This window comes from Cygnus atratus, chromosome 3 (assembly GCF_013377495.2).
Source record: "Cygnus atratus isolate AKBS03 ecotype Queensland, Australia chromosome 3, CAtr_DNAZoo_HiC_assembly, whole genome shotgun sequence".
Classification (NCBI taxonomy): domain Eukaryota; kingdom Metazoa; phylum Chordata; class Aves; order Anseriformes; family Anatidae; genus Cygnus; species Cygnus atratus.
In genome coordinates, this window is record NC_066364.1 from 49,371,833 (window position 1) to 49,398,054 (window position 26,222).

The 26,222-nt window shown below is 37.9% G+C and overlaps 1 protein-coding gene across 3 annotated transcripts in view; it reads right to left on the minus strand.

Annotated features, from left to right (window-relative positions):
- The window catches only part of CDK19 (cyclin dependent kinase 19), a 127,058-nt gene that overhangs the window by 75,225 nt on the left and 25,611 nt on the right, over positions 1-26,222 (minus strand). For all 3 annotated transcript variants that reach the window (XM_035564833.2, XM_050709864.1, XM_050709865.1), the window contains exon 3: positions 3,988-4,098. In XM_035564833.2, coding sequence (XP_035420726.1) covers positions 3,988-4,098 — 111 coding nt within the window. The remainder of the gene's footprint in view (positions 1-3,987; positions 4,099-26,222) is intronic.

The window sequence follows — 26,222 nt, forward strand, 5'->3', positions numbered from 1 at the left end:
AGTTACAATATCGTTTTTAACAATGTTAAAATCCTTTTTAAAGATATAGAGACTGTGGAATTGAACACATTGATCATGTGCTTGTTCGCAATACTTAAAAAACGTGTGCTTGGATTACTACCAGTATTAAAAAGCTGATGATGTAGAAGTATAGGAGACTAGCTGAGAGCAAAACACAATCTCTCAGTATTATAACCTCTCCAATGGCTAAAAGTAACAGTAACTACACTTTCAAGAAACAGAATTCATCCCTAGTGCAGATCTCACTTGTATCAATCTTTAAGAGAAGTCCAATTAAGTAATCATCATGCATTTAATGCTTTTAATATAATTTTTAATAATGACTCAAAGTTTTACACAGGAAGTTCTGAAACAGTAATACACTACTTAAGATATAACGTATATGAAAGTTGTATACAAATGTTATTCCTTAGTGATAAAACAACAAGACACATGCGTTCAAAATAACCTTTTTTTTTTCCTTTTAAGTCATTAAAAAACATAGAAGAAAAAGAGATGTTATCAGTTAAAGGAATGACACTTGTTCATCCATGCATAGTTTTACTGCAAGACTATGAAGTCTGTGTACAGGAAAAGGTAATTTAAAAATAGTATCAATTCCACCCATGGACTTAAGATTAATTGAGGTATATGTTAACTATTAAGTTACGTATATGTATTTTTTTAATCTAAACATGAATTAATCAAGAGAGAAAATCTGGATACAATTTGAACGAAAAGCATCCAAGACATTATGAGTAAATATTGCAAAAGGAATGTTCCTCACTAGAGAAGGAACAAGAGACAGCTGGTTCTCTGGCTGTGAACATCTGAAGCTGAAGCTTTCAGACAATCAAAGCATATAGCAAAGGTGTGAGACTGAAGCAAATTATCAAGAGTCAAGAAAGGATGTGGCCCATAACGTACAAGGTATTCAATAACAGCTGCAGCCATGCACCTTTATAAACCTTCTGTCAGATGCTTCCTTTACACCTAGTGAGGTACAAGCTAAGGAATCTTGCATTTAATTCATAGCATAAGCATATGTAAGCAGTGATGACAGTGTAGACAATACGCTCTAAGTTAGCATATGTGGCACATTCAATATCCCAAAGAACTTTACTAGTTGAGGCTAATAGCCCAGAAAAATCACAAGGAAATCATCTGTGGGTTACACTGAGAATTTTGGTAATAAAAATAAACACAAGGTATAAATCAATTCATCAAAAGATCTACTAAATTCTTAGCCATTCTGCACTGTAATCTCATGAATGATTACACATTGCTTTGTATAACGTAACTTGAGAGGTGATGAAGGAAAAATCTGTGGTAGGTTTAGCAGTCAAACTGTGTATGTTTGTAGGCAACAACAACACTAAGTCTTCATCAATACCTGTCAACAACACTAAGTCTTCATCAATACCTGTCAAAACTAGTTCTAAATAAGCATAAGCTTTCTTCATCCCCTGGTAACGATATCAACAGGAATTACAGCAAGTTATAAAGTATGTTGCTATCTTAATTCAAACTTCAGATTTGAGCAGTCTGATCCTTGAAAATTAAATGCAAAGTTAAAAAAAAAGTTGTTGCTCACCATAAAAGAACTTTTTAATAAGCTTAATTGGCACCATCACTTTTCCTCATTAGAATGGGACAGTTTTTTTCAGCATTACAAAACGAACAGAAAAAGATAGCATCTAGTACAGTTTATTCATCTCTTGCCAAATGTTTCCAGTACAGAAGCTGAAAACGTAACGATTTTAATTAATCTGATGTTTATAAGTAATGAGCATTTACTCCTCTCATTGAAGCCAGTAAGAGTTACTAAAGCTGGGCAGCTTTGAACATGGACGATTCCCATGCTTAAAGACAAATCTTGGTAAGTAACTCTAAGATACCTACATTTAAAACTGTTTGTCTTTGGGAATCCATGTTTCTCTAGAAATGGTACATCTATCGAAACTTAAATTCTACACTGATACCCACGATAAACAAACTTACTTTGTTTTTAAGTAGTGCTGGGGGAGCACATGGTGCAAACCAGTAACAAAACGTGCCAATCCCCTAGCACAATTTCTACCTCAAACTGTTGAAAGGGCACAAGCTGTAAAGCACAGGAAATGCAAAACACAACACAACACAGACAGAATGACAAGTGGTTGTTATTACTGAAATGCGTTACAAAATAAGTGGATTTTTAGGAGGTTTTTGAAGGAGGATAGTGAAGGATCTTTACGTACGTTAATTGGGAGGCTGTTCCATGTGTAGGAGGCAGCGTGGAAAAAGACACAAAGTTGGGAGTGAGCAAAAGAGACAAAAGGGGAATCAAGAGTGATGCTTGGGAAGTGCTGACGGTAAAGGAAATGAGGACCAAGGTTAAGCCAGAACCAAGAGTGCCTTGAATATGGCTAATTTTATGCAAAGGAGGAAAAAGAATTCCTGTAAAGGCTAAAGAAGCAAGGAAACATGGGCAATTATACAGGAAAGGAAAAATGATTTGTGTTGTATGTCCCATAGAAAAAAAAGTGTTAGGAAGTAGGAGACCAGTTCACATCAAATAACTAGTACAACAAACATTCAATCTCAAAAAATGGAAAAGAATTAACTTCACAGAGATTATGACCAATACCCAGCCAAATGTAACAAGTGGTAAGAACATCAGACCGCAGTGAGTCTTTATCTAAAGCGTTAAATGATGTGAAAAATCACCATGTAGTGTAAAAAGCACATGCCCCAAATAAATTCAAATGGAAAAGTTTAGAAAAAAGGCGTTTTAAACAAGTCACTCAATGTAGCAGTAAAATGTGTTTGTTGTTGTTGGTCTTTAAGATGAGTAAACCCAGCTGACGCACAAATAATTTCTATCCATACAGGGTTTTATCTGCTGCATTTCTATTCATCTTCACTGTCACCAGTTGTGAGAAATACACAAACTCTGTGTACACTGAAATTTGATGAAGAAAACTAATATACAAAGCTGCTGCCGTACAAGAAAAATCCAATTATTTTTAAGCATAAGAAGGGGCTGAAATGTCATGACTTTAATTGTTCTGAGCCAAAAATATCTGTTTGCATGGTCTAAGTTTGTCTTCCAGATTACATTTTTGTGTCATTTACAAGTGCACATTCTCTTGAACAAAAATGAGCAACCACTATCATTATTAATAGCAACTTGTGTATTACTGAAGCCTTTTGAAAAAGCATTATCAATATTAATATTACCACCTTCTCTCCTTCACAGTACTATCAAAGGAAGAACAAACATATTACTCTTAGTGTCTGATACCTTTTGGGTTTAAATTCTAACCCAGGTCCAAGCAACTCACTTCTTTGAAAGGTTTAGAGCTTGAGTATTTGTATCTGAGTTCAGCTCATGCTGTCATTCATGTCCACCCGTACAATAGATTAATCGAATCCTATCACATTTTGCTGGAAGTTTACAGACATCCAAGTCTCCACTCCTCTTCAATATAGTGACAGCATGTCAGTAGGCCCAATCAACAGTGCTTAGTTCTTTTCTTATTTTCATTCCACTCATTCTGCCAGAAATTCACCATTCAGAATTACATGATTGAATGTTGGTCACTTCCACTGTATCTCAGTGAGAGAGAACTCAGTGAAGTAGTTCCTGTCCCTCTTTTTTTTTTTTTTTTGGCAAAACTGTAGGGAAAAGAAAATATTAAATGCACTTCCAACCCCTATTTTGCAAGGTTTAATTTAGGAATACTCTCTTTAACTCCAATTAAATGTTAAAAGAATTGTTTTAGCTTCAAAATGAAGTTTGACATTTAAAAAAAAAATCTACAGAGCTTTTTGCATGTTTTAAAGGAAAGATCAAAGTATGCTAAGAACAGGATGTCAGTTAGACCCTTAATTACAGAGCAAGAAATTTATGCATCTGTGTTACATGAAGGTACACCACACATACTTCAGTTTGTTCAAGCTTATATTACACTATCTCAAACGCTCAGGGAAATCTGTACTTACCCACAAGTCATGCTCAGCATAATCAAACAGCAGCCAAACCTTTCTGTCACTGTGAGAAAGGAAAACCTTCTGTAACGCAATCACGTTAGGGTGCTTCAACTCTCGTAAAAGCTGCAAAGAAATAGACAAGCTTGCATTATTTCTATGCTTGTTAAAAAATAAAAAAACAATAATGGTGTCTTACCACAACTAAACAAACCAGCAATCCTAAAACAGGCCCTAGAAGAAAAGGTGCCACTGACTCAATACCTTGTCTCTAAAATGTCAAAATTAGGAGGATACAAATAGCCTCCATAGTATGGGCTTGTTGCTCTGCAAGCACAAGTTGACCATCACTAGCCACATTGCTCTCTTCCCAGCTCATCCCATCTGTCCCACTCACCCTCAGCTTCCATCTTAAAGATATGTTATACAGTTCTCTTATCAAAAGTAAACATCAGAATTTAAAAACGCCAAAGTGAAGCTTGTGCAGCTTGCCAGTTCTTCATGTGAACAGTCCAGTTCCTGATTACCACACAATTCCTGTATTACCTATCATTTTTTGCATTTCATTCCTGCCTCACTCGCCTAGAAGTCAATGAGGTTCTTGTTTTCAGTACATAAGGGTGTTTTCAGAGGAAAGTTTATCAAAAACTGTTTTTAATGGTTCTTTCAACTACTCTCCTATAACCCAGAAATAAATCCGAGCTTATTTTTGCTTGCCAGATTAAACTAGGTCTCATGATTACTACGCTCATAATTAGAGAGCACATTAAAGCACACACTGCTGCTGAAGTCATGGCTCTGACAGATTAAATCAGTCCTCAGAGGGACCTAGGAAGAAGTATTTCCAAAAATATCATTTCCATGGAATCTTTTTTTTTTGGAGACAGTCTTCCCAAAAATGATTGATCACTTCTGTGTTATCTGAAAATTGCTTGCATCTGCAGCACTACTATATAAATTGCCAAGCATCCATTTCAAATGGCTAAACAGTAAATAGAGTATGTTACAAGGCACATCTGAGAGACCAATCTACCCTTTTCTCCACAGAGAAAGTCTTCGTCTTCAGATGTTTATTTCATGGGAAAAAATAAAGGAAAAGCTTAATTATAAATTATACTGTCCTTTGGCTATACAGATATCTGCCAAGACAAGAGATCTGACAAGATCTTCTAAAGAACATTAAAACCGTTTAAATCTATTCCACTTTTCCAACAGATGAAATAATTTAAATATTTCTTCTACCGTGCAGTAAATCCTCTTTGTTTCTTCGTCTCCCTAACACCAAGGACTTCTAGCTCTGAAAGAAGTTCCTGCCTAACAAATTGATCAGTAGTCATTCCCAGGTATCACTAATATGATGCAGTAAAAAAATGTTATCACCTAACAAACAGTAACATTACTTCTCAGAATTATAAGCTACCAAAAACTCAGAGATTAAAATTGCAGCTCTTTGACATGTATCAACACATATTGCCATATTTCCTTGTTTTTAATAATACTAAAAAATATTTTCCAGTAGGGATTTGATGTGATGCTTCTGCCTTTTACGTAATTTAATAAAATATTATAGAAGGTGATTTTATTATTATTATTAGTTTTTTTCTTAAAGACACTGTTAGCAGCAATACTGATATAAAATAATTTCAAGTTTTCAAATCGTAAATGAGACGAAGTAAAGCATTCTCTCAGAATAACAAAAACTTTGCAGGAAGAAACAGCCAAAGAGCATCCAGTTCCATATTGAATGGCAGCACATAATAGAGAAGTTAACAGAAATACTATGTACAGCATAAGAACAAAACAAATGCCAAAGTATTCTGCATTAACTGAAAGGTGCCATACAAAAAGAAGGGAGGCAGCGTATATTCTGTAGTTCTAAGCAACAACGCTGCTCAAGCCAGTCTGAACAGAGGACTTTTAGGCAGCAGTGGTCACCTACCAGAACAGCCTGATTAATAAGCAAAGCCTGAAACCTTTCCTTTTCGTGAAAGTCATGAAAAAGGAGGATACTTTCATATTAACAAAAGCAGTAAGTTTCTTATCCACAGCAATGATATGTGCTCATTTAAAAGGAGTAGATTATTTTTAATGCATCTTTCAATTCACCTCAGATAAAACATCTTTATTTAAACAGAATTTTTCAGAGTCAAGCTCCTATTGATTTCTACGAAAAGCATGGGGAAAATACATTAGTTTTATGTTACACATGTTGAGCTTCTACCAGATTTTCTGTATGAGACCTGAAGTTGAAGAACAGAATACTGTAAGGCCAAAGAAAGCAAAGAAAACATATTACGTGTGTCTTTAGCTACTGAATGACAGTTTACAGTTGCGGTCAGATATGGAAAGAGTTTTCACCAAATTGGCAAAGTCTGCTTATGCACGTTACAGACACTCTCTGCCTGCCTGCTTTCTAAGTCTGCTCTGCTCTGAAAGCAAATTAAGACTCCTAAAGAATTTCGAGAGGCTACCTAATATTTTTTTCCAAGTCATATTGTAAATGAGCATATTAAAAGCAAAAATATTATTTTTAAAGTTGCAATCTAACAGACTATGAGATGTTCCCAAACCTTTGATCATAGGGGTTACACCAGCCTTATAAATAAAGACATATTTTTTCCTCAAGAGAAGCAGTTACAAAGCAAAACACTTCACAGGCATAAATGCTTACCAAAACATCTATTAACAGTCATACTTAATGGAATATTTATAATTTAACACAGAACATTCATAGAATTGATTGCCTGACCTTAAATCATTCTGTAGTTATATTAAACACCAACAAATATTAAAAACTAGACCAAAACCTTGTCAAATCACCTTGTTCTATCTAGAAGTATGTAACAGAAAATAGCCGTAAGTTATTATCAAGAATATATAAATAAGGTTGTTACCTACACTGTGCTCCAAGAGATGAACAAATACGTTAAGTAAGGAGAAAGACAACTCAGTTTTTGTGTTAGTCTCATATTTCTATCTTAAATGAATGCTTCAGTGATTACCATGGATAGTCATTTTGGAAGTTCTTTTGTAGTTTTAGAGAATAACAGACCTTTATACATTCATCTTCTGAGCCACAACCTTAACATAACAGCAAGCCAAAGGAAATTTCATGTAAAACTCAAAACTTCAAGTGAAAAAACAGTTTTTCAAGGCTTTGTTGCATTCTGGCCATCAGGAACATCGGTCCCAGAGCAGCCAGTGCATTACCAGCAGAAGCCAGACCAAAGAAACAGTGGCTTTGAAGTCCAACACACTGGGTCAAGAACACTAACTCTGTTTTAGCTAAACTGGGTTTGCAATCATGCTAGATGCCGACTGGAAGAGATCAAAAACTACAGCTTAGGGTAAAAGCATGAGTCATGAACAGAAACGTTAGAGAGAGATGCCTAAAAATCATCCCCTCTAGAGATGGACTGCAGCAGAAGTGAGGGTGGCCACAGGGGCTGAACTGATGTTACTCATGGGTGTTTAGAGAGTGAAGGTGAGGAGAATGATTCAAGAAGCACTGGGAAGACATGTTGGGCAGAACCAAAAAGCACAGCCATGGAAATCAGCATGTCTGAGACAACTGCTTCAATGGCAGGTATCGATCTAAGATTTAGCTGTATGAAATCAGAGACTTTGGAAACAGTAATTTCATTACAGCTGACAGGTAGAAGCCAATAATGTGAAACACAAGGATGTATTTAAAGTTATTTATATCTTATTTGTATCAACTGCATACCCTAATGACTTCCATGTTTAATTCAAATTTTGTCAAAACATTTACCTGCTACGCCAACCATTGAATTGTGTCATCATTATTTTGTGACTAACTGGCTTTGTAAGCATGTGTTGCTTTAAAGGAAGCCAGGGTAACATCTAGTTCTTCAGTTACCCCTACTCTTGAAAAGAACAGCCTAACTCACCTCACATCAGATTTGCCACTTTTGCTTTCCTGTCAGTTTCTGCTCTGACAGGAAGGGGCTGCCTTTTGCCTTCGTATAGGTTGAGAATTAACCCAACCCAAAGTTCTTTGAATGAGGGAACAGAAGTCATTTCTAAATACATTATCCAAACAGGAGATACAAGGCAGAAAAGAAAAAAAAAGATATTTGGAAGACTACAGTTAGGTAAAATTGCAGCCTAGGGGCTCTCTAATGGCTCTCCTTGTAGTTTCACCCCTCCAATACTCACTTTATGAGCTGACACATGCCAAACATGTCTAACAGTTAAGTCATGCACCCTTTCTCTGAAATGACTATATGTCATTTCTTCACCATAAACACACTTCACAAATGTGCATTTTAGTTACACCTAAAATCCCAAGACAACTTCAGAGCCACAGTAAATCATTCTCTACAGCTTTTCTGCACCACGGATTGCTGTATAAACTTTAAACATATAAACTGGATTAAAGAAACAGAATACCATTTTTCTTAGGTCTTGTGCAGAAGTAAATCAGCTTGGAGATTTGATTAATTCAAGTCTAACACCAGAAAGAAGACACTAATACACTGTTCTAGTACTTGAAAGACTGCAGTGTACCTGATGCACCTTAATACAAGGCAACAACCAGAACACAAAATGGATCTGCAACTGCTAAGTGAACAGAGCATCTTATTTCAGTAGTTCTTCAGCTTATTGTTCCTCCTCTACAATTTAATTGCCATTATACCCACCTTAGAGTAAAATGCTAATAAGAACCTGCCTCTCAGGAGACATACAGCACCCTTCTCTCTTGGTAACAGCACACAAAGCAGTTTACGCAGAAAGTAATTGAGAAAGACATAGTTTGCACTGTCAACATCCTGAGCAATGCTGACTATCCTGTACCCTTCTTGCCCTTATTAGATACTTATTATTATTAATTTGAATTATTACTTTTTTTTTGTATTATTCTTCTGGTCAAGAGAACTGACCACGCAACTTTGCTTGTCACAGCTCCTAGCTGATGTCATGGTCACCAATTTTAAAATGCTGCATTTGCATAGCCCAAATAGTATGAAACAGCTTGCAGGATTCCTGGCAGCTACACAGTGTACGTAGAACTGGTGGTCATTTCTTCTGCTATTTGATGTCTTTTTCCCTAGGGACATTCAGCATTTCCCTCACAAGTGAATGTCTCTTATAGCAGAGGAGGGGTGGGGGCCACGATGGGAAAGCCTGCCATGTTGGAGAAAACATTAAGTTGGCAACAGAACTTGTACAAAAGCATAAAGGGCTGGAAATCCAAGCTGTCAGGGGTCAGGCAGAGTTGGACTTTGCGTGGAAAGTCAAACAGAAAAGATTGTCTAGCCATGGAGAGAGCATAAGAGAGCATGCAAGCACAAGAATAAAAAAAAAGTTAAAGAGGGATATTATCTTGTTAAAAGACAAAAATAAGTAACCAAATTAAAAACTTTTCTGTGATATAGTTTTGAAATACTATACGTAGTTTTTAACTATGCTCAAACATCTCCTCATCCACACACACACAGATTAACTCACCCTTATACAGGGAAAGGGTGATTAAAGGAGCATACAGTCCATCCCTCAACAGGAAGCTTGCTCAATTACTGTAACAAATCAACTATTGAAAGGAAATAAGATTGATATCCACTAAAATACAAAGGCGTAAGCACCAAAGACGAAAGACATAATTATGCTAAATGGCAACAATGGTTGGAGAACAAACAGATACAACTGATAACAGATAAATTTACCCTGAAAGATGGCATCTCATAAATATGAAGGCTCAGGAACAGCTTCTCAACAGCAGAGGAAATGGCATATCTCATTTGCAGCTCGATCATCATAGGAAATTCATTACCTGATGAATTTGATTTAACAGTCTGCCACTAGATTCAGTGATGCAATGTCTGTGTAGTACTGTGTTTTTATAGAGGCTTTCACGAAAGGTGGTTTTGGTGGGGTTTTATTGTTGACACCTCCAGCAGATAAAAAAATAAAAGTACCAACAGCCAGCTCCTACAGTAATTTGTTTTAAACTCTTTGAACTTAGCCTATAAATTGTCTATCGCTACAGCGTACAAGTAATGGTTGCATGACTAGCAGCTAGGAAGTCTCTTGCTCTTTGAGGTATAGAAAGTTCTGCTTTTTTTCCCCAAATTAAAAAAACTTCTGTGAGAAGGATGGAGGAGAGTTACGCTCTTAATACTGTAAACAAAATGATCAATTATGAAGGCGTTTAGCACCTTCAAAAATAGTCAGACCGTACATTCCTCAAGGAAATAACTCACAAATGTTTTTCACCATTGGATAAATAATGCTTTCTAGCTACCACCTACCAAACTGGGGTGAAAACAGACACTTTCAACTCACTGTGAAGGTAAACTAAGAAAAATCAGAGAAAACGCAAAGACAAATACTGCTTTCAACGTTTACACCAGTAAATCTTGCCATAAACATGTATTTCTGTGACAGTGAAGACAAAACTCATAATCACCTTCAGAAACGCATTCTGAGGTCAGATCATCTCATCTAAGACGTGTTCACGTCTTCCACAAAGTTTACTCTGGCCTTTTGATCTACTTATTTAATCTGTTCAGGAACATCCTTGGTATTTTCTTTCATGGAAATTCAATGGGCAATACATTGACCTGTTTCCAAGGTTAGAACCAAGACCTTAGACTGGCAGAGATGTGGATCCAAGCCATCACAGGAAAGACCAAAGCATAAGCCTGATGGCTCACAAAAGACAGTTGGACGTTGCAGAATTTTAAAGCCGCCTACTTGTGTGATGAATATATTCAAAGCCTCTTAGGTCACTGAAATTTACAGGCTGGATCGGGCTTTGAGCAACCTGATCTAGTGGGAAGTGTCCCTGCCCTCAGAAGTAGGGGGTGGGGAGGAATTATATGGTCTTTAAGATCCCTTTCAACCCAAACCATTCTGACTCTACAATAAATTGGTTTTAAGTTGAAGTTCAGATTTTCAAAGGAACAAAGATCATCATTTCACTCCCACAGAGGCTCTTTAAAAATTCCAGCCTGTTCCTATGCCATTAATCAAGACTCCATCCTTTCCTCCCTGTTATTAATATTATTCTTTTCACATAGACCCTCTGATGCCTATTACCATACTGAATTCATGTTGCAGCTTTTCCCTCGGGGAGGTAATACGGGCATCTCTCAAAATAAAAAAATAAAACCAAGCATCCATTAATTTTATTTAACTTGTAAGAACCACCCTTTGTTAACTTTAACAAGGGTGCTACAGATCCCAAAATTATCAGGCAAGAAGAAAAAAAAGAGGGGAACAGGGACAGCGTGCCACATTAAAAAACTACTCAAAATCCAGCTTTGTTTAGCAACCCAATTGAGTCTTAAGCTTGGGATTTTCCAGTCTGGATTCCCTTTTCTAGCTGGGAAAATTCCATCTCCAGAGCTACTGCACAGCTGAAGTAAAAAAAAAAAAAAAATAGTCTTTACTCAGTCATGACTTCAAACCAAACTGGTGCAGAGGTTCATTTACCAGCCCATACAGCCGTAAGCTGCCTGTGGCAGGCACACATATAGGAGGTCTGACAAAAAGTTGTGGGCAACATATACAAATGGATATGCAAACGGGGGGAAAAAAAGGAAAAAACAGAAAAACTGCCGAAGGAACTCGAGGAGAACGCTCTGCTTCAGAGGGGAGATATCCTCCGTATGCTGGTCCGTTTATCCCTACCCATAGATAGCCACTGGCACACAAAACCAAGGTGGGTAGGCAGACTGAAATGCCAAAAATACAACTGGCATTCTTACATGAACTGCTATGAGTTCTGCCTCAGTGTACAAGGCAGACTTCGCATGAAAATTGACAAGCTAAAGTATCCTAAAGCATGACTTTAAGCTGACTCTTGTTCGCTCTAATTCTCCTGTTTTACCCCAAGCAGATCCTTGAAGCATCCCCCCAAGTCTGCTTTACACTTCCTTCAACCTTTTCCTTCCACACTCCCATCCATCTAAATCAAGCAGCCCCTGAGCTGCTGGGACTCCAAACTTCCACAAGAGAAGGAGAAAGAAAATTCTAAAAAATAAATACAGAAAGACATTGAAGAAAATTCTAGCCAGTAACTCACCAAATGTCAGGACAGGAAGAGGACAAAAAAGCTGTCACACCCTGCCCCTATGACAAGGATCAAGAAAGTATTTATAGAATAAATATTTTCATTTCAGGAGCTCAAAATGGTCTGGCATGGCTAAATAACATTATTCAGAAACAAAAGCTTGGCAAAAGACTTTTCCAAAATATTACATTTTAACTAATATAAACGAATAGAAACTAGAGTAACTACATTTTGAATTCTTGAGGTTCCCAGAAAAAAAAATTAACTAACTTCAGCCTTTTGCTTTAAGAACATATGAAGAAATACTATTCTTTCCATTTCTCGGTAACCAATACGGTATAACATGGCATGGATTTTCAAATAGAAAGAAAGGACTATTATAAAATTACACCTAAAACAAGGAAACTTTATTTTTAATACACCTATGTAAGGAAATGCTGACATAAAAATCATACGATGGTAACTTGGCTCCAATACATAGATTATGTATATAATATATTTTCATGGCTTTGCTATGAAATAAAACACATCTAAACGAATATTAAATATCTGCCTCTGAAAAAAACAAGTTTCCTTTATGATGTGTCAAATATATTAATTTGAGGCTCAAGAAATACATTATTTCAAGACATTATTTCAAGAACCAGCTTAGTTAAATCAACTGAGTGCACATTTGCATTTTTGGACCAGAGGGAAGAAGAAAGGCACATTTTAAATGGAACCTCTGGTTCTTTTTTCTATCTTTGTTTTGTTTTTAAATCAGATGCCATGCTCTCTCTTCTCTTACAAGATTGGCTTTTTAGTCAAACTTGGTCAGCCTGCCACAGAGTTAACAACCATTTTCCTTCCAATGGAAAGGTATAGAGAAATTTAAGCTCTCTATCTCTTCTCTACAGAAGATTTTTCTCCTCAGTTGGCGTACAGCAAAATGGAAGAACACTCATCCATTCAGATTATACCAACAAATAAACTGAAGTCATCTAGAGAAAGTAAACTGCTGAAAAGCAATACAGATTATTTATCATTTCTGAAGATTTTCAGATATTTTCAGATTTTTGGATTTGCTTTTCAGTTAATTAGAAGAAATTCTTCTGTTTCTGAAAAGAGAAAGGACTTTCCCATCAACATAACGAAGATGCTTAAACCTAAAGCCATCTAAGATCAGTCTTCATAATGAGGGGGAGGAAAAAAAAACACTTTGCTAATGTACCTTTAAAATTCAGAGGTACATAATTCCACAAACCTAAACATTCAGTCTGGGTTTTTAAACTGCAATTAGCCTACACTTAAAGTGCTTATTCTAATGGTTCTGCACTTTTCAGATTCCTGACAACCTCTGCTCTTGCACTGTATCTCACTAAGAATAAACGAGGCCAGCAACTGATGTTTTCCAAAACACCTGTAGAAGGTCAATGAACAAGATCGGACACCAATTATGATCAATTTTCAATTTTTCTAGGAAGGTTTTCCTCTCAAAAGGATTTACAAAAGAAACATTAATAAATCAGAATAAGAGGAATAGCATTTCTGCTTTTGTAAGTTTATAGAAAAAAATGTTTGTTCAAACCTACATGTGACAAACTATTACTATTTTTGACAGTAATACACCAAAAGCTACAAGACTGATACCGAGTTAACTGTTCATGACAGCCCAGTTTGGGTTCCTAAAAGCTTGCAAGCAAAACTAAGGGAGGTGTGGGTGAAAACGTCCCAAACATTTTAATGTATATAAGTGGAGCAAAAGAGTGGTGAAAAATTATGGTTGTCCAACTTGAACTCAATTAATTACGGCATCGCAGCAATGCATCTTCCAAGAGACAATACATCTCTAACCTATGCCAAGGATTGGGTAGTGACTGCAATACTATCCTGAAAATTCACATCTTAAAGAGAAAATGCATTTGATTTCCTGCAGAAAAGAAATACATATAATGCCACTTTGACTCATTATATATGTGGACCAGACAATAGAGAGATGTTCTCACTGTCTAAACTATACTTACTGTAAAACGTTACCTATCCATGGACCTCAACTTGGCTGTATCTCGCAGTTGTACATACCAAGTAACTAGACACCTAAACGTAGATTTATACAAGTTTATCAGCAATATTCATCAAACTTGTGCAGCTTCAAAGACTGCTGAACACATTTAAAATAGCAACAGTAGAAGAAAACAGTTTTGTCCTACAGTCTACAATGGGATACTTAAAATATACGCTGCGCCCCTATATCCAAAATCTCAGCCAAAGCCACCTGTAAAATCCAATCTACAAGGGGCTCTCCCAGACTAGACAAAGCAGATTATGCTCAGTAACAAAATGGCTGGGAGACCGCCGGCACCTCCTCTTAATCTGACAACTCAGCAACCAAAGCACTCCCACGAAGGGGAAACCTGGGTTCAATTTTCTTCTCTCCTTCACTGCTCTGTTGAATGAAAGGACACAGTGGCTGGAAGGACAGAGCTCAAGTGCTTAAGACTTCATGACAATACTTCCCAGAAAAGGGAGGTGACTCCCTGCAGCTTGAAGGAAGGTAGCCCAGCCCTGGAAAGGCCATGAAACGTTGCACACATAATGTAACTTAAACCCTGGTAGCAAAATGACACACCTCCTCAACTGTGCATGCTGAATGCTATGAATCCATCTCCAGAATTTAGTTCTGCCCCTACTTTGTAAAGGACAAGTGTATTACTCAAGGTCAAAGAGCAGGCTACTGGGGAGTACTGTCACTGAAAACAATTATTTCTCAGATACAAAAACACACGGGAATGTAAATTAGGTGGTATGATTAGGAAATGGGCCAAAAATAATTTTCCAATACTACACGAAAAAGGCAGTCTCATAATACAAAGTATTAATTCAACACTCACCTACGATTCAGAACTGTCTGAAAATTTGTGATGGCTTTATTTCATATCCACTGGTTGCATGCTAGGTCAGTATCTGCTATCTCGCATAAACCCAGCATAAAGCCCATGATTAATGCTCTAAGAAACTAAAAAGAAATGAAATCAAGTGTTGGTGCCCCATCTGGATCAAAGACTGATGGGTGACCCAGCAACGCAATGGCAATCTCCAGGTAGCGCACACTTCTGCTGGGTTCTACTTCCATGATGTAGAATCATAGAAATAGTAGATGTTTCAGGAAGAAATAAAAAAAATCTTGGTTACTTAAGTAAGTTTTCATTGATAGTATTACGTAGCATAAATATCATGTATTTTTGTTCTTCAGGGTTAAAAGAAAAAAATTACATTCTTACAGATAGAGAGAAAAAAAGAAAAAAGGGGGAAAAAAAGGAAAAGAAAAACTGATAGTTATTCTTCATACATACTCCAGACTGGGAGGCAGAAGTTTAGATATATCATTTATAGTTCGAGTCATCATTAAATGGAAAATTAAATCAGAGCTATGAATTCGAAACATATAAAGCACGTTAAACCTGTGTTCCTTACGTGAATCAAGTTAAAGCTCCTTTAGCTCTGACTGACAGCATCCATTAAAGTTTGATGTACTTGAATTGATCTGCCTAATGTCTTACCTCTTGTTAAGCAAGCTAATAGACAAGCCCACAGCTGCAAATATAAATTCAGTTTAGCACCACGCTCACAGTGAGAAACTCGCCTGCAGACTTGAGGAGAGAATATTTTGGGGGTCTTGACTTCCTTTCATTAATTTGGGTCTGTTTAAAATGGCAAAAAATTTGCACACAATTTTACTATCAGGTTTCTTGTTTGCTGTTCAGGATAACACTCATTTGAGAACATTACTCTTTCAGAGCTTTTATTCAAGAATTATAGAAGTGATTAGTCTGTTGACAGTTATTTACAAGAAACTCAGCATTTCGCTCTGGAAGCACAAGGCTAGAACGTTCTTTGAGTTTATTAACACAATTACCCATTAGATTTGTTATGCTTTTGCCCACAGGTTTTCACTTCTTACCCAAATCTTCGACAACCTTTTAGACACACGTTAGATAAAACCAATGCGTGAAGCAAGCTAAAACAAGATGTTCACTGGCTGTCTCCCAAGTCATTAAACGCCTACCACAAGATTCCTCTCATACTCTCAGGATCAGACTGCAACTGGAAAAAAAAATCCGTTTGTAATCTAAAGTCTATTTCCTCATTCTTCAATTAAATATGAAAAGTTCTTCGATGAGGCGGTAAACGTGGCAAAACCAGTATTTCCCCAGTAAATACTGATAAATTCGGGAAGGCTTAAAAGGTGGCTAAATGCAATTCACAAAATCCAGTAAGCGGAGATGAAAATATAAACAACGTATTTAAATATGATCTTATGGCAACCCATAAGGACTCAAAACAATGCCAGTTTTCTGGAATAGATTTTGAAACAACAGTAGGTAATAAGATGAAGAAACTAGTAACTGGCTAGTATTTACCACCATGACAGCATTCAATCTTGCACTGAATATAACGTCTCTCTACAGTAACTTCTGCTGCAAAGAAATGGGTACTGAACTGACTTCTTGCCCAAGGCAGCAAAAGCAATGCAGTGCTGAAAATAACATACCGTGAACACTCATGTTAGACTTTCTTCCTGGGAACCAAGAGCAAATACTTTCCCAGATATTATGCAGAAATGAGTAATTGGAAGAAGTCATTCTTGAGACCTACAACAGACCCGGCGTATCTCATTAAGCGTGCAATGAGCAGTACCAAATAACATTTTTATAATGCCAACCAAAACGACGGGAGTTCATTTCTCTGCACCTTCCTTCTGGAATAACAACTTCAGACTGCCTGGAGAAAAAGAAATGAATCTTTCAGAAATTAGTAAAGTTTCTTAGGCAATTATGCCATAACCCACTACTAAATCCCTGAGACTATGGCAGGCCTCCTGCCTTTTTGCTACCTCTAACTTGGCCAAATGAATTGTTTGGGCTGAAGTTTTCCAGCCCGGGTGCTAGTGAACATCTGATTGTTCGCAGAAGCCATTTACGAGCACACCATTGAGGACAAAATATGCAGTGCACGCATGTTCTTACTCAAAGAAAGAAAAGCTGCTGTACTTGACTCAGACTCGAGATTAGTTTTGAGTCTGCTTACTATCCTGTCCCTGACGCAACTGAGGCTAACGCCAAGGAAAAGAACATGTAAAGCAGTGCGGCCACAGCGCGAGCCTTCGCGGTATGCACGATCAGCTTCCAGCAATCCTCCGCTTCAGGGACTTGAGAACCATGGGTTAAATCAAGGCCCTTCACTGGTTTTGCTTGATTAGCCCTCAAACACATTCCCCAGTAATATATATTCTTAAACGTAGCCCTATCCCTGTTCCCTACAATATTTAGAGCTGTGTTTCAAAGTTAACATTGTACTGGGGAGAGGTTTGCTATTTTCATTCAGTTGCCCTAGTTGTTCTGTTCTGATAAACACTGAATAACCATTCCCTAATTCACTTTCCCATATAGTTTCTTGATTTTAGACCTACATTTTCCTTTGGTTTTCCCTCCTTCCAATACATTTTCCAATAGAAGAAAAGTTTTCTTCCCCATGTGCAGATTCCCAGACGATTTTGTCTCTGTGTATAAGGAGGTAGTTTTGTATCACCGGCTTTGTTGGCTCCCATTCTGTTTACCTTCTCTAGTGCTATTGTATCCTTTCTGAGGTGAAAGGGAACTGAATGACAGGCATATGAACACACAACGTCTGAACGCACCAGGGATTTATGAGGTAGACCGAGTCTGCTTTGTTCTCAGGTCTTGACTTCAGTACCTCACTTTAAAGTAATTCTAGTGACCTTGAATTTGCCTTTTTGACTGCTCCTGAACTTGGAGCTGTGTGCAGAGGAATAGTGATAAAAATCCTCCCCTTACTCCACCAGTAATGATCATTCAGATCCATCACTGTCTGTACATAGATAGCATGGTTTCTCTCATTTCCACCACATTAAAATTCAATACTGATACACACAAACATTTTTATCACAAAAACTACTCAGTATTTTTGCACTTCTACATAGGTTAGTAGAGAAACAAAACTTAGCCAAGTAATTTTGTATCATCAGCAAAACGTCACCTGATGCTTCACTTTCTCTTAGTGAAAAATAGACTTAAGACCTTTAAAGCTGTTAAACGATGCACTTCAGAGACAGCTCTGGCACTGAAACAGTGGAGAAAGGTTCACCCGTTTTCCTCCTGCTTTAGTTTGGTCCCTGAGGAGCGGGCTGCTTTCTTCTGGAGCAAGGGCGATGGTCACTTCAGGAACAGGAGAGGCAGGAAGAAGGCGTAGAAGGAACAGGCGAGGAGAACCACCCCAAGGAGAAGGAAAGACAAGCAGCAGGCAGGAGACAAGGACACAAACTGCAGCCACCAGGAACAAGAGGAATGGCAGAGCTGGAACCAGCAGTGAAGAAATGCAAGACCTTGAAGAAGGACACCAACTAGAACAGAGACTGAACTGGGCTGAAAAGGAATTAACTAGATAGGAAAAACCAGACTGAGGCAAAAAGACTAGTGGAAACAGCAAAGATAGGAAATGTCAAGGGGGTAGAGGCACTCAGAAAAGTGTCCAATACAGCAAATCCCCCTCCTAACCTTGGTGCAAAATCCAAAGCCCCACCAATCCTCTGGCAAACATGCCCTTCTTTCTTCAAACATGTCCTCCTTTCGTCTTTTACGCCTTAGCTACTGTCAAAGAAGGGCTTCTTAAGCCAGGATGCTAATGTCTGTGTTAAGAGCAGAAGGTCAGAAAGAAGAACAGAAAATGGGCTTTAAGAAAAGGGAGGCACTGCAGACAAAAAAAAGAGGATGTATAAGGAAGAAGCTTCTATTTCCAGGATAGACAGTGGAAAAATATACAGTAACTGTTCAATTCTTTTTTTCCTTACAGCTTGACCTTCAGAAATGAAATCAGTCAGATTCATACAAAAAGGGAAGACTGAAAAAGCAGACGGCTCAAAGAATATGTCAAGAGTGATAAAAAGAATCTAGGACTGAATATATGTAATACAATTAAATTGCAGAAATAAAAAACACTCATGAAAGCAGGTGCCAAATCTGCAGAAACTGATTGTAAAATTTCATTATAAGCACCCTAGCATATAAATGGAGCAGCAAAAGTAGCAAATATTGCTGCTGACAGACCCTGTGATAGAATAGGGAAACATGAGGAGAATCAAAAAGTACACCAACAGAAGAAAAGCAAACGGGAACGAAAGGATATGAGAAGTCATGAATACTTTTACACCAGAAATCATAAGGAAGTCTAAGCAACAGAGTTTGAAGAATACACCATGTTCCAAGCCATTATACAACAACAAAGTTTTAGAATAGGAATTTGAGAGACAAAAATGTTTGACCAGGACAACAAAAGAGCAGCTCTGCTAGTAAATGTGAACATTTAAGTAGTGTTTCCCATGACTGAAGAGGCGAATGCAAGCTAATAGTTAGAGCTAAGGAACCAGATGCATCATCTGCATTACATTACAGAGGATGAACACAGAAGAGTTTGCAGGAAGAGAACCAGGAACCAGGATCAGAGGAAGAATAACAAGCAAAAAAGAGTAGAAGTTACATGCAAGTAGCTTGGAAATAGGATTAGAAAACCCTGCAAGTCGTATTTCTCCCTACTCTGACCACAAATGTTTTACAATGGTTATTGAAATAACTGAACTTATTAAGACATTTTGTCCCAATCAACATGTCACTACTATACAATAGGATAACTTGGCCAAATAATCCAAGAAGTGCAACATGCATTTTGTTTCCACTCATTATGACATTTTCCACAGTTAGATAAAAATCAAAACATCACGTCCTTTATCAGAGCCTTATAAAAAGAGAACAGGTCAAGGATTCTTCCTTTATCGTATTATTGCCAAGACAGAAAACATGTTTTTGTAATGCCCTTCCTAAAAACAGAGAAGGGACCTTTTATATTTGGCAAGAAGCATGGAAAAGTTCAGGCAAGGGGCCAGATGTTTTGTTAAAAATGCATAATGGTATGGTTTAGCTTCGCTGAGGACCCAAAACCATGCCCTGAGAAATCTGGTCCCAACGCTCTGTTCTTACTTAATGCCCAGCACCAGACTTCATTCCAAAGGTGTAAGAATGTATTTTATAACAGCTTTTGGGGAGCTCATACAAAGACAAGAGCAGAGTTCACTAACCTGTACTGGAAAGGCTACAGTAATTTCCCAGGAAGACAAACCTATAGCCACAAGCATATTAAATACTGTAATTTGTACATGAGGTTACTTTAGCACAACATACAGCTGATGAGAGCTGCAGTGGCGCTCCTTGTTCCACACTGCCCCTTTCCCTTGAAGCTCTCCTCTTTGTCTTTCTTGTCGCTGTCATCATCTGCCTTTTCCACAAAACACATGCTATGTCCCCACCTAGGCAGAACCTAGTAGGGTTTCATAGGGTTTCATTTCAACCTCTGTTTGGCTCGACATGCCTCTTTTGCGCCAGCTTTGGACGGCACAGTTCCTATTAGAGTAGCCATACCTGAATTTTGCCACTGAACACCAAAATCTCAGAAGAGAGTTACCTAATTTAGAGAAGGCCCTCAGTCTCCATTCCAAATGTCCTTTTACCCCACTGGTCTCAGATTTTTAGGAATTTCAAAGAAAGAAGGTAAATTAACGTGATATTACACTGGCTTGATAGAGCAAAAGGACTCAAAAATCATGAAGGAGACATTATAAAGACTAAATAAAAAGACTGCACGATAACTGAAGAAAATACAATGATAAACAGAAGTGTGAAAAAGAACGTTGATGAGTGCTATTTTATAAAAGGCATATATTTTTCAAATACCTCATTCAGAAAACGGCACGCGAGGAAGATTCCTTCCTTTAAATTTTCTTTACTATTCATAGCCTATGAATTGGACCGTATGCAACGACAGAGCAATTAGTTTAAATACTGCTCATATTCTCCCTGGCGATAATTGGTTGCTTCTTTTAAGAACATCTGTTCTGTCTTTCTTAAGAAGTGAGGCACAGACCCTGTTACCTAGACGACAGAATCCTTCGGAGCATCACACGCTGCAAAAGGGTGACACCGACCTAAGTCACACTTCTTACTCGTTCTCCCCACTGCTCCCTTATCACTGTTAGCATAACCAAACGTCTTCACTTTTTAGCACGTCCTACCAGATCTTGACATTTCGGCTCTGTCTCCTTTAATGTTGTCCAGAAGCATCTTTGCCACCACGGCCGTGGATTACTGGAGTTAATTCATCCCATAGTGGTAGGTGCTCACTAGTGCCCTCCAGTCAAAATTAAAGAGGGTAGCAACAGGTTAACCTTTGGAGGACGCCTTCTGTTGCCTGAGCAAACTCACCACAATTTCATAAATACTGATGAAACACGAAAAACAATGATGTGCACCAGACGACAGATTCCCCCACATGCTTTAGTTAGTTGGATAGCTGTTTTTTTTTTCTCCTATGTGCACGTGATAGAGGACCAATGAACATGGAAGCTCAAATGATGTGTGAAACCTAAGAACTAAGCACTCACAAAGGAAAAGACAACTCACTGGGGAAAAAAAAGCTGCAAAACAAACACCACCAACCCACCATCTCCTTTAAATTCATACCACTTCATCCTCCTTCTGGCAATGCCCTAAGCTACTTTCCCTCCTTTACCTTTTTCCCTTCTTGACTGAAAGATGAGGAGGAACACCATTATCTTCAGATGTATGTGCTATAGCTGTCCCTGGTTGGAATGGAAACTTCTGTAGGAGAACCCCTATAGCTTTTACAGTTGTTTTTGCACACACAATAGCAGTCAGGCCCTGGGTACGTGTTTAAGGCTTCAAGTGAGTCAGACAATACAAGTCAATAGCAACAGAAAATGCCAAGTAGGAAAACGAGGAAACACTATTAAACCAAAATATAAACAAGCAGTTTACCACAGACCACACAAGAGAATTTAGCACTTCAGGACTCTACTAATGCAAACATGACTGATACTTTTTGAGAAAGCTCTGACAAGTTGTATTTCCACTAGCATGCAGAACAGCCCAGAAGTAATTACTTGAACATCTGATAAGTGAGTAGATGACATTTTGAACATTCACTAGAATAACCAGGAATATGAAGTTTAACCATAGAAGGTAAGACTGGTTTTCATTTGTTTTGCAAATTTTCGCATTTTTAGAGGGGTCTTCCAGTCACTTAACTTGTAAGAGAGAACAGGAACGGTTTAAAGGAAGACTTCTATAGAGTACCTTATACAGCACTGTTTTATACAGGAGAAAGGTACCACTGAAAATAAACCAAGAGGGATTCTTTTTTCAGTTCTATATGTGCTGAAATAAAAAGGAATTCTGGAAGCACAAAAAAACAGCGCCAAACCAACAAAATAAGAGCTGGAAAATGGTCCAGATTTGAAATGCCCAGAAGAAGGAGAAATGAAATAATCCTTCTGGCCTCAGACTGAAAATCTGAACAATGGAGATAGCTGAAAACCATTAAAACTTAAAATCACAGAAGAATTCCTTATTTAGACTACAAGACTTTGAGCAAGTTCAGAGAATTTCAGATGTGGAACAGTACCAAAAAAAATTTGCTAGTGGTAAAATATTTAAGCCACAAGTATAATAAATGGTTATAGAGAGAATGTAAAGCTGCAATGATCACTCCACCTCAAATAAATAAATAAATAAATAGAAACCCTAGATAAAGCGCAGGCAAGAACAAAATCCCTAACCCGTAACAAAAAGAACATGTCAAAAAGGAAGGAACAATTATTGCTCTGAAACACAAAGATGCTAAGGCAAACAAGGATACAGAACAAACCTTGGAGTTTGGTCAGAGAAAGGTCATTAATCACAGTAACAAGAACAGTTTCATTAGAGTAGAAGCTTAGAGAAGTCAAATCAAAACAGATTCAAGACAGAGCTAGTGGACAGGAAACCACTGTACTGCTTGCAAATATTAAAGGCATTTGGAGATAAAGGGAGAAGAAATCAGGGAAAATAGTACAAATAGTACAAAAGGCAACTGAGATAAAAAAGAAACTAAGAGTAATTTAATAAGTAAGTAAAAATACAGAAAGACAATGAGAGTTGAGAAAAGCTCTGCAGGGGCCATGAGATGGGAAAAGCTTGTTAGTACAGAAAGAAAAGGCTTCCTCAAATGACTTCAAGAACTGGCAGCATTTGTCATATTCCATAATCTGTCTATAATCAAAATTCTTTTACCGATAACTTCCTTTAATATGCTGTTCACATATTCCAAAAACCAACTTCTTTTTCTAATGGTATGGCCTGTCAAGACCACCCTAATTTTAATACCCTCAGATGAATGCATAGAAAAATGCTCAAGGTCAAGCATACTGACCATCAATGCACACCCACAATTTAGTGCATGCACAACATACAGGCAAAGAGCAGGTATAAGGCAACATCCTGATGCTGCTAACAAGGGCAGGAAGGATGAGCATGATGTTATTTCTACAAGGCAGGAGCATTTAGCCAGTCAGACAGCAAAATACAGCAGAGAACAAATCCGTGATGCTCACACTTTATTTTTCAAACTCATCAAATGCTACACAGTAATAACAGAATTCAAGATATCCAAGCAATTCATTTGGTGACTGCTGTACTGTTAACTGGCTTGCAAACAGACTTTGGAAAGCACCCCTGTGTCTCAAAATCCCCATACAATAATGTATCAAATTCTTGCGAAGACGAGGAGAGTCACAGGAAGATTTAATGGAAGCTGTATTTAAACACAGCTGCTTTTCAACTTAGAGAAATAGACACAGAGGTTCACATGAAAATGAACACCATACTGAAACTTTGAACGTAATGAAATTCAATGAGCTAATAAAGTTTCAGTGCAAGGTACCAAGACATCTTGCCTTCAATAACAAGGCTGGCTACAGCTTAGATACAAAACCTGTAGAGTAAACAATTGTAGACCCAAAACTCTATTTATTTAACCATACACAGAGTTGAAACCAATACCAGGTGAACTACTGAAGAAGTAACCTTTTCATTAACGTTTGATGATTTTCCCACTGACTTTCTATTCTCAATTCAGCTAACGAACTACTAATACCATTTTATTTCTGCCTCACAGACTCAATGGGCACAGAGAACAAGAATGATGAGCCTCTGTATCCAGTGTATGGAAATACAGGAACACTGATTTTAAGAACTGTTATTATTATGTATTATTTTAATAAAAATGTTTCATCTCTAGCCAAGTTAACTAGAAAAACAGTTGTAGACTTGATAACACAATCAAAATTTTTAATGATGATAAAATCTATTGTAAAGAATGAAAAAATCAAGACTATTACCCTTTAAAAGAAAAAAAGTGCTCCAGGGCTCTAACGTTCTGTACTCTATAGATTTGTAATTTATTCACAGTACAAAGTCATTCTCATTTCACAGTGCAGGACAAGAAACCACGAACAGGGATGGAAAGCAGAGGGTGCACGATGAAAGGATGAGACACCCCTCAGGACCAATAAATCAGAGCAAATGGAAGCCTATCTCAAGTGTACGCACGCTGATGTGCGCAGTCTGGGAAACAAGAAGAAGCAACTTGAGTTCTGCGTGAGGTCATGGAAAAATTGGGACACGGTGAGACAGCTCAAGAAGCTGCTGAGTGCTGCTAGGGACAGTTACATCCCCTCAGGAAAGACAGGCACGATTGGAGTGTTGTCCTCTATGCAAAGGGACAGCTCCAACATATGAAGTTTCTGCGTGGGACAGATGACAGGCTGGTCAACAGCTTGCAGGTCACAGGGCCAGCAGAGAGACCAGTAGGGATGCCATCCTCTTGGGACTGTTACAGAGCCACCTGATAAGGATGGAGAATCAGATGAAGTCTCTACACCTCAAGGAAGTCTCTGAATCACAGACCCTGGTTATTACGGGAGACCTCGATCTCCCTGACATCCACTGGAAGAGCAGCATAGCAGGGTGCAAGTAAACCAGATGATTTCTGGTGGACATCAGGGACAACTTCTTGATATACTTACTGGATGGACCAAGAAGGCTGGCACACAACTCTTCAAACAATGAAGAACTGGCTGGAGATGCAACAACCAATAGTAGCCTTGTGTGTAGCAACCATCAAACAGTATAACTCAAGATCCTGAGCAAAGAAGTCAAGCAGCAGAGTACAAATCCAGGGCTTTACGAGAACAGACTTCAGCTTATTCAGGGAACTGGCAGGTGGCCATGGGAGGCAGGCTCTGAAGAGCAAAGGAGCTCTGGAAAACTGGCAGGTCTACTCAGAAATACAAATATCAGAAGTCTGGCTTGGCTAAGCTAATTGTCAGAGCACCAATGGGCAGTATAGAGACAGGGCTGGAAACAGGAATGGGCTACAAAGGAATAATTTCAAAGCATCACCCATGCATGGAGGGATCACACCAGGAAAGTCAAAGCTCATTTAGAATTGACACTTGCAAGAAACATCAAGGGCAACAAGAAGAGTGTCTACTACTACATTAGCTGTGAAAGGCTGAACAAGAAAACGTGAGCCTGTTGCTGCAAGAAGCAGGCAGAGTAACTGAATACAGAAGAGTCCTGCCTTAAAAAGAATCCATCATTTGAAAACCCATGCAATCACCTTTCAGTCTGAGGCATCAAAAACAACCACACACGATGTTAAGTTAAAGAAAGACTTGTAAAGTTACGGAAGTCAAGATATCAAGCAAACAATTTTACAACGCTACACAGAATTAACTGAAAACTTATATAAACTAATTTTGCTTGACTACAAAGAAAGAATAAATGGAAGAACAAAAGGATATATGTAACGAAAAACACACAGAAGAGAAAAAAGATAGAGGACAAATTCACAAAACAGGATTTTTAAAATGTACCATCTGAAGCATTAAAATATATACAGATATGTTTTTGTACACACACACAATCTTGCAAGGAATATTTGAGTTTGGCAAATAAGTATTTAGAAGGTTTTTTCTATGTTATCTGCGACTCTTCTTCTTTATCTGAGTGATAAAGCAGCTGTTTCCTTTCAGCGAGTTGCTGCCTACAGCTTAACTTAAAGAGGCTTGGATTTGCTCTTTTTGTTCATTTCTGTCGAAGTCACCATCACTTTGGGTGCTTCAGAAAGTACTCAGGATACCAAGTCAATACCAAATTAAAAGTGAAAACAACCGAGTTGCAACAACATTAAACAGCAAATTCCCCCACTCAACTTCACTGGGAATTTGGATGATATCCTAAATGATGTCAAGTACCGAAGAATTCAT